Source organism: Gracilinanus agilis, chromosome 4 (assembly GCF_016433145.1).
Source record: "Gracilinanus agilis isolate LMUSP501 chromosome 4, AgileGrace, whole genome shotgun sequence".
In the NCBI taxonomy this organism is placed as follows: Eukaryota; Metazoa; Chordata; class Mammalia; order Didelphimorphia; family Didelphidae; genus Gracilinanus; species Gracilinanus agilis.
Window position 1 is genome coordinate 10,680,972 of NC_058133.1, and position 9,507 is coordinate 10,690,478.

A 9,507-nucleotide genomic window follows, 5' to 3' on the forward strand; every position below is an offset into this window, starting at 1 on the left:
CTCTCCTCGCCTCTCCTCTCCTCTCCTCTCCTCTCCTCTCCTCTCCTCTCCCCTCCTCTCCTCTCCTCTCCTCTCCCCTCCTCTCCTCTCCCCTCCTCTCCTCTCTTCTCCCCTCTTCTTCTCTTCCCTCCCCTTCCCTCCCTTTCTTCTCTCTTTTCTTTTTGAATCTACAGTTAGACACTTAAAAGTTTTCCCCCCCTTTCCTTTTTTTAACCCTTCTGTCTTAGAATGCGCACTAAGTATCAGCTCCAAGGCAGAAGAGCAGGAAGGGCTAAACACAGGCAAAGGAAAGGGGGATGGCGTGAAACCTGAAAACAAAGTAAACTATTGATTCTTTTTCTTTTCAGAATATTCTAATAACCTATATTGGAATGGTCTTTGGTGGAGACTATATTTTCACATGGACAAATTTCATTGGGTTAAATATCAGGTAAGCAAATCCTCGTTCCTCAGTCAATGTCTTGGCCTTGGAAGCCGGGAGGTGGATGCTTGGGATGAGAAACGGATGGGAATGGGGACTAGATTGTTGAGTCAGAAAGACCTGGGTTCTAACTCTGCCCCTGAAGCTCATTGACTGTGGACCAGAAGATCTCAGGATCGTCGATCTAGAGAGAGAAGGACCTCAGAGGCCATGGAGACCCACCTCCTCATTTTACAGATGAGGAAACTGAGGCTCAGAGGCATAAAGGGTCCCCACATTGCACAGATATTAAGTGGCAGAGGTGGGATTTGAACCCATACCCTACGCCATGATTCCTACTGTGTATTCTTGTCAAAGGAGTAAAGAATAGCAGAGAGATAGCTGCAGTTAGAGTCAGACAGCCTGGTTCCTTGGCCCCAAACATTGATTAAATTATTGGCCCCTTTCTGGGCCTAGGTAGCTTCCTCTGTAAAGTGACACCATTGGTCTCATGATTACAAGGCCAATAAAAAAAGAAATAATATAATAAAATAAGATATTATACATCTGATATAATATAGAATAATAAAATAAAATAATGGAAATATTAAAATAATAACTATAAAGTGTTTATCAAATATAGTCTAAAAATGATGTTTTTAGGGAACATTACAGGGGCAATAATACCAGACTGAGACTCAGGGACTTTGGGTTCAAATGTCACCTGGTTTGGGTAGCTTTGGTAAATAGCTTTAGTTTTTTGTCTGTTAAAAATGGGAGATCAAAGCAGGAGGAACTCAGAAAAACCTGGAAAGACCCCAAAGGCTCCTGATAAGAAATGCCATTGGCTTCCAGAGAAAAAAAAACAGAATCAGAATCCAGCCCAAAGCAAACTTTTTTCACTTAAAAAGATTTTTTTACTCCTATTTTCTTGCACAAAAGGGTTAATAGTGAAAAAATGTCTTATACGAAGACACATGTAAAATCTCTTTGAGATTGTTTACCATCTCAAGGGACGAAGAGGGAGGGAGAGACTTCGAGACTCAATTTTCTTTGAAAAAATGTTGGAAACAGTTGTTACATGTAATTGGGGAAAAAAGAAAATAGAATAGAAAAATAAAAAAGGGAAAAGGGAAGGTGGTGGACCTGATGCCCTCCAAGATCAAATGAGTTAGTATTTGCCCAAAAAAGTACTCAGTACAGTTCCTGGTATACAGTAGGTGCTATATAAATTCTTATTCCCTTTTCTCTAAGCTTCCTTCCTGCCCCTGATCTTTTTGAGGGCTAGATCACTACAAAGATTTCTTCTGTCAATAACATTATGTCATTTTGTTAACCAGTCAATCAATAAATATTTTTTAAGCCCTTGCTGTGGGCCAGGTACTGTTCTGAGTGCTAGAGATTAAAAAAAGGCAAAAAAAAAAAATCTAGATTTCTAAAAGGTAATCAGTCAGTCAGTTAATAAGCTGTAAACACCTATTATGTGCCAGGCACTCTGTAGGTCTCTAGGAAGACCAAGGCAAAAGACAGCCAATTCTTGTCTTCAAGAACTTCAGTTCTACTGGGGGATGCAGCAAATTCTTATTTTTATTTCTTTCCATTCTTTCCAAGTTTTAACTTAATTTTATTTTTCAATGAATAAAAATTGAATTGCTTTTCCCACTCCACTGAAAAAAAGAAGAAAGACAATAGCTAAACAGATTCTCCCATTGGCTGTGTCCAAAAAAATAGTCCACGTTTCCATATCTAAAGATACGTAGAATGGATACAAAATAAATACCCAGAAGTTTTGGAAGGAGGAAGGTCCTAGCAGTGAGGAAAATGAGAAAAGACCAGCAGAAGGTGGTGTGAGAGCTGGATTTTGAAGGAAATCAGGGATCCTAAAATGTGGGGAATGGGGAGGGATAACAAGCCTGGGCAAAGGCATGGAGATGGGAAATGGAGTGTCCTGTGTGAGGAACAGCAAGCAGGCCGGACCTGGAATCTGGTTCTCTGCTAGCATTCACCGAGCAGCTCCCACTTACAGGAATCCTTGCCTGATTGTCCACCTTGTCAGGACCTTCTCCTAGCTGGCCGGGGATACACTTTTACTGTATACATAGACTGTGTGACCCTGAGCCTGTTCAGAGGAGGAGGCTGCCGCTGCTGCAAGTGCATTTCTATGATGCTTTCATTTTGTAAACTTTCAGCGTGTTTTTATATTGATGTCCGCCTCTTAGTGGCCCCGTCTGGGGCTTCCTTGGCAGAGACACTGGATTAGTTGGCCATTTCCTTCTCCAGTTCATTTTACAGATGAGGAAACTGAGACAGACTTAGGCGACTTGCCCAGGGTCACACAGTGAGATTTGAACTGGTCTCAGGCCAGATTTGAACTTGGGAAGACGAACCTTCTCATGCCAAGCCTCTTACTTGAGGGGGCATTCGGATGCCCATTTTGCTGATAAGGAAATCGAGGCTCAAACTCCTTGTGAGTTGGGGGCTGTTTGAGGTTTGCCTTTGTCTCTACAGGGGGGAGTCACAGATTAAACACGTTTGTGGAACTGGATTGGGGGAACCAATTCACTGAGCGCCCCAGGCTGACTAACTGGGGACAACCAGGAGTGGTGGCTCTCCCTGGCTGCTCTGGCGCTGTCCAGGGTCCTTCTGATGGGGCTGACAGGCTACCTCAGTGAGCGCTTCTGTTTTCTGCCCTGTTATTGGATAGGAAGGTCCCTCTTCTGACTCTTGTGCTGGGCACATAGGAGGTGCTTAGTCCATGTTGATTGGTTGATTGATTGACTGATTGATTGATTATCCCATACCCCCCACCGCCACCATCAGAAAGAACTTTGGAGAGGGAGGAAAAGCAACGTAGGACAGTGGAGAGAGCTCATGGGCTTTGGCGTCAGAGGAGCTGGGTTCAGATTCCACCTTTGGAGTTTATACTCGGATGACCTTGGACCAGTTGTTGGATCCTCCCCTCCCCCCCCCCCCCCGTTGGCTCCGGAGCCCCCTCCTAGCCCCATCCCTTACTGACTCGCTGAAGGCTGACCCTTCCTGCCTGCCTCACCTAAGTGGGAAGCCCTTCGGGATTCGGGGTCCATTGGAAACCCTCTGGGCCAGCAGCCAGGCTGCTTGAGCCCACTCGTATTCAGTTTCTTAGTCTCTGTCTTATCGCTTTGTTCCTTTTTTTAAACTTTAAATCCTCACCGTCTGTCTCCGAATCAAAACCGCATATTGGTTCTAAGGCAGAAGAGAAGTCAGGGCTAGGCAATGGGGGTGAAGTGACTTGCCCAGGGTCACACAGCTAGGAAGTGTCTGAGGCCAGATTGGAACCCAGGACCTCCTTTCTCTGGGTCTGGATCTCAGGCCACTGGGCCACCCGGCTGCCCCCAGCTTTGTTATTTCCAGAGAAGAGACTCGACCTTTTTTCTGCTTCCGCGCTGGTCGGCTCTCAGAAAAGCTCCCCAAACGGTCTATTACGTGCTCTTGATAGGCAAGCTTCGGGAAGGCTTGTTCCCTAAAAGGAAACACAGGGTAGAGCTTGCCGGGCGGATTCACGCGAAAATAAAATGGGGCACATTCAGGAAGAGAGCCTGATTCGATAATGATCTCGATGAAGGGAGGCCCTGGCCAACAGCAGCCTGGCTGCTTAGTAATAACAGCGGCCAATTAGTGCCTCTCTTACGCTTTCGTCTTTGCAACACTCTTGTGAGGTGGGAGCCCCCACGCCTCCCAAACAAGCATTTATTAAGCACCTACTCTATGCCCAGCACAGAAACAAAAATCAGACTGTGTCTGCGTTCAAAGAGCTCCCTTTCTGCTGGGGGAGCCACACTTACCAGATGCGTCCTTGGGGGAGATGGACAAAGGGATAAACAAGGATTACTTCGGTGTGTGGGGAGGGCATTATCGACAATTAGAGGAATCCTCCAGCGCATAAGCATTAAGCGCCTCAATAAATTGGAGCAAAAATCAACAAACTGGCCGGGTTCTCCCAGAGGGACCTGAGACCTTGGTCTAGTTGGTGCCCCTGAGAAGCATCGGCTGTCCTTCCAGGCTGCTCCGGAGGAACTCACTGATTTTTCTTCTCATTTTCTCGAGCCCCTTCTTCTGTGTCTCCCAGCAATGTGTCTCCTCTGATCCCTGGTCTCGAGGATCACCAGTTAGAGTGGGGGGACGGATCCACTGAGGTCATCTAGGGAGGAGGAGGCTCCCTCACCTTCCAGAGAGGGAGCCTGAGCTCCAGAAAGGGCTAGTAACTTGTCCGAGGTCATACATACAGCTCAGTGGGGAATCAAACCCAACCTTCTGCCTCCCAGCCTTCTCCAATGGCCTTTCAAGGGTTAGACCTAGCCTTACCCTACCACAAGGCTTTTCCTCCATCTCTAAAGTTAGGGAATTGAAAGGCTACTTACATTAAATTCATTTCAATTCTGCAAGCCTTCCTCCCTTAGGCCTGAGATGGTGGGACACTCCCTAGGCCTTTGGGATATAAAAAGAACTCTTGCTGCCCTTTAGAATATTCTGATGGGGGGCAGCTGGGTAGCTCAGTGGATTGAGAGCCAGGCCTAGAGATGGGAGGTCCTGGGTTCAAATTTGTCCTCAGACACTTCCCAGCTGTGTGACCCTGGGCAAGTCACTTGACCCCCATTGCCTACCCTTACCATTCTTCTAGCTAGGAGCCAATACACAGAAGTTAAGGGTTTAAAAAAAAAAAGAATATTCTGATGGATGCAGCAGGGCTGAACCTTAGGAATAGATAGGAAGCTATGTTTGCTCTTTGGTTTTGTTGTTTTTTACTTTCTTCCCCGCCCCCCCTTTATGGCCTCCTAGCCAGCACTTGGGTTAGAATTTGCCCAACCAGAATTTTCCTTGGAAAGGGAGGATTTGCCTGACCCATAAAGGGTAGCAAAGAGCTGTGAGCCCCCAGGAGCCTTCCCTAGACTTTCTGACTCTCGGGGCCACTCCTCCTTTTCCCCATCGCCCCCCCCCCAACCCCCCATTCTCCCATGCTCCTTCTGTCACTCTGCGGGCTTCCTCTGATCTCAGCACCCAGCCCCTTCCCTGGACCTCGGAGGCTGGGTGTGTGTGTGTGTGTGTGTGTGTGTGTGTGTGTGTGTCTAAATGCCTCAAAGCTATTTAGTAAACTTAGAAAAGACTGTTCCTTCCCTGAAGGGTCTTGCGTCAGAAAAGGTCCCAGCCTCTGGAGTGGGTGGCGGCTGTTCCTGGGTCCCTGCAGGCGGGCTTTGATTTTTGGGACTCTGCTTTGTGCATTTCCATTGTAAGGTGGCCTCTTCTGCATGCTAAGTAGCATTCTGGGCATATTCTAAAGGAGAGCCTTTAGAAAGCTCGGGAACATTCCACTGGAGGCTCTTTAGCATGCTAAGTAACATTCTTCCCCAGGGCCAGTCTTGAAGGTCTTAAAGCGCCCCAGGTTTGTCTTCTCCTTAAAGGCCAGCTGGGGAAATACTTGAGCTAGAAACCGCTTCGGTATTTTCCTATTCATATTTTTTTTTCATCCAATAAATAGTGAAGACCCACTATGTGCAAAGCACCTCAGTAGGTGCTGTGGGGAGTATCCCATCGTGTAGGGTGTAGACGGTGCCTGTAAGAAACTTAGAATGAGGTGGGCCCTGTCTCCAGTAGAACGGCAGCCCCTTCCAGGCGGAGGAGTGCTGGTGGAGCTTTGGTCAGGCCAGGGCGCAGCCTTTCATTAAGTGCCATCCTTGTGCCTTAGCCCGAGGGATGCGGAGACAAAAAACGAAACTGTCTCAGCTTCCCAGGAGTTGCTGTCCTGGGCACAAATATCAACGTATTGATTGCCGGGTTACAATAATTAGCTTGGCTGAAGCCGGGAGCCAAATAATGGCCCCCGAGGTCTGTGCGGTTCCCTCGGCCGGCGCTTTAGGGAATTGATTTTAGTCAAAACATTCTGAGTTCAGCCGCGCTCTGAGAGCCTGCTGGGGCCAAGTGCTAAGCGCTGGCCGGAAGGGACGGACGTTCTCCTCCTTCCCGGCGGGCTCTAGTCAGTTGCTGTCCTCCTCCTGGTTGAGGCAGAGCTGAGGCTATTTGGATGGGCAGCCCAGCAAACTGGATTGCAGAGGCAGAGGCGCCTGGGGGAGGGGGCCCAGGGCAGCCCATCTCTTCTCTCTAAGTGGGTGCCGGGGTGGCGCCTTGCCTGCCGCTGCCGCCTCGGCCCATTTTGTTCTTTCTCCCCCGGGCAGACCAGCAGGATCTCGAGGCTTCTGAGATATTCCTTCTTTTTATACCAATTGCTGGGCTCACAGGCGAGCCCCTCCCGCTGGAGCTTGGCTAGTTTCGGGGCTCCGCAGCCCTGATCCCTCCTCCTGGAAGAATGCTCTTAGCAAACAAAGGGGCTACTTTAAGGTGGGGGGGGGGTGACCGAGGGAGAACAGCTAGGAGGAGACTGAAGGTAGGCAGGGAGGTGATGAGGGAGGCCAGCAATTGGTGCCCTTGGAAGGTGGGGGTGGTCCCGGGGTGCTGAGGCAGCCCAGGGAGAGGGGGAGGGGATGTCCTCTGGAGGAGGTTTGGAAGGGACTTTGAATGCCAAACAGGAGTTTGCATTTCACCCTGGAGGCAGTAGGGAGCTCTGGAGTCCTGGAGGGGGAGACTGCTACTTCTGAAAGATCTTTTCAACTGCCCAGTGGGGGCTGGCCTGGGGAAAGGAGAGGCTGGAGGCAAGCGGAAGGAGCTGGGGGGGAGGTGAGGTGCGGGAGCCCTGGCACAGGAGAGAGGGGCATCTGTTACAAAGAGAAGCTTGGCCGAGTTTGGCGACAGATTGGATACCGAGGGTGAGGGAGGTGTAGCTAGCTGAGCGGGATTGTATGTCATAGTTTTTAAGCCCTTCCCTTTTGTCTTAGAATTGATACAAAGCGTGAGAAGATCTGTAAGGACTAGGCTGGGGGAGGTGGGGGGTGAAGCGACTTACCCACCGTCACACAGCTAGAAAGTATCAGAGGTCACATTCGAACCCAAGACCCCTCCTCTGTGGCCCTGGCTCTCTATCCCAAGCCCTCTCCCTGCCCCATAACAAACATGTTTAAATGCCTGCTTGGTGTGTGCCAGGCATTGTGCTCAGATACAGATAAGAAAAAGGCCTGCCTGCCCTCGAGGAGCTTCCCGCCTCCTGGGGGAGAAAGTTCACCAAAGGAAGCTGCCGGCTTCCGGCCTGGGTGGCCCGGGACCCAGGCTGGAGTACCCAGAGAAGGTGCCAGCTCGCCCTGGCAGGCGTTTCCTCTCCTGGGAGTTTCTGATCCTCTTGAGATGACAAGCCTCGTTCTCTGTCCCATCCCTCTTTGTTCTTGTTCTGCCATTTCTGTCGCCTCCGACTCTTCCTGATCCCGCTGGGGTTTTCCTGGCAGAGTTTGGAGCGGTTGGCTGCTTCCTTTTCTAGCTTATTTTTATTTCACAAAGGAGAAAACGGAGGCCAGCAGGGTGAAGTGACTTGCCCAGGGTCACACAGCCAGGAAATGGCTGAGGCCGGATTTGAATTCATGAAGAGGAGAGTGAATCCAAGCCCAGGGCTCTCTCCACAGCCCCTGCTGCCTAAACACCGGCAGGCTCTAAGAAACTATAAACTCGGTCCTTTGACCAATTCAGGTCTGCAGTGATGTGTGACGGGAGGCTGCCAGGGCAGGCTGTGTAGACTGTTGGACTCAACAGGGTGATGCGTGTCTGAATCCTACCTCAGCCTCCGGTCCTGTGATCCTGGACAAAATCCCTCTGTTTCTCCATCTGTAAAATGGGGATCAGGAGGGCCCCCATCTCATCTGGTGGTGGTGAGGATTAAATGGAGTCCTGGCTATCTGTGGCTCTGGAGAGGAGCTGCAGTTATTTGGGAGTTCCTGAGAGATGGAGCGCTTTGCCGGGCAGGGTTCCCCCCTCCTACCTAGGGCGGATGAGCAGGCCCCGAGCCTCCCAGGTCTCCTCTCTGACTCCCGAAGCAGGTTGCTTTCCTTCGTTCATAGGAATAGTGTTAGGTCCTCTGAGAATGGGCGCAGCATCAGGAGGACCTGGGTTTGAATCCTCCTTCTGGCCCAGCACACTTGTGTGACCCTGGGCGAGTTATTTCTCAGTGCCCGGGCATTGCTCAGGACTCTGTGGCGGTCGATGCCCGCCTGAGCGGCAGATAGAGGCCGATGAAGCCTTGGGTCGCTCCTCCATGATGGGTATCACTGGTAAAGCCCTGGGAGGCTCGTGGTTAGAAATGGCAGCCGCTCTCCTGGCTCCATCCCAACACGCTTTTTCTGTTCCCCACAGTATTGCCGGGAGCCTCGTGTACTCCTACATCACCTTCACAGAAGAGCAGTTGAGTAAACAGTCGGAGCCGAGCAACAAGCTGGACGTTAAAGGGAAAGGAGCCGTGTGAGGCTCGCTGGGGCCCTTCCCGGAGCACTCCACCCCGCACACGGGCAGTGCCAACGCCGACCCGCTTTCCCGGCTCGGGGCGTCTCGGCCCTCCCTCGATCTCGGCCCTCCCTCGATCTCGGGCCCGGGGCCTGCACAATCCGAAGAGTGCCGCCTTCTCCGATTTTTATGACAAGAGAATCTTCTCATTGATTCTATTTTAAACATGCAGTTTGCATTAATTTATACCAGACTGGAAGATGACGTATCTGGCTTTTAATTTATTGTTTTCCCTACGCCAACCGTGGGGCCCCCACGTTGCTCTGCGGCCCTCTCTGGCTGCGGCCCTCTCTGGCCACGGCCAGCGGCTTCTCCTCGTGCTCTTGCAGATGGGCTCCCGGCGGCCGTCCCCTTCCTAGGGGGAGAGCCTCGGCGGGTTCCTCACAGAAGCGCCGGCCCTGTTACTTCCCGCTAACACAGAGGGCTTTCCCACAGCTCCCTCTCAGGATTCTCCTCCGTCTGGGAGGGCTCAGTCACACACCCTCCATTCCTTGCTGTCCTCAGAGGACGGCCTCTTCCCACAGAGCAAGAGAACACCATGTGGCGTCCAGGATGGGGGGGGGAGCACCCCGAAAGCTCTTCCGGGACCAGGTGGGGGCAGAATTAGGCTTTGGATCTTCACTGGGATGCCCTCCAGAAATGAGGCTGCAATGGGCGCTGGATGGCAGGCCGGCATGCTCCTGGTCCGGCAAGCCCAG

The 9,507-nt window shown here is 50.9% G+C and overlaps 1 protein-coding gene across 1 annotated transcript in view; it reads left to right on the forward strand.

Annotated features, from left to right (window-relative positions):
- Positions 1-9,008, forward strand: part of SLC35D1 (solute carrier family 35 member D1) — a 48,501-nt gene extending 39,493 nt beyond the window's left edge. Inside the window, exons 11-12 of the mRNA XM_044676908.1 lie at positions 348-430; positions 8,663-9,008. Of these exons, the coding sequence (XP_044532843.1) occupies positions 348-430; positions 8,663-8,771 (192 nt within the window). The 3' untranslated portion in view covers positions 8,772-9,008. The remainder of the gene's footprint in view (positions 1-347; positions 431-8,662) is intronic.
- The last annotated feature ends 499 nt before the right edge of the window (positions 9,009-9,507 follow it).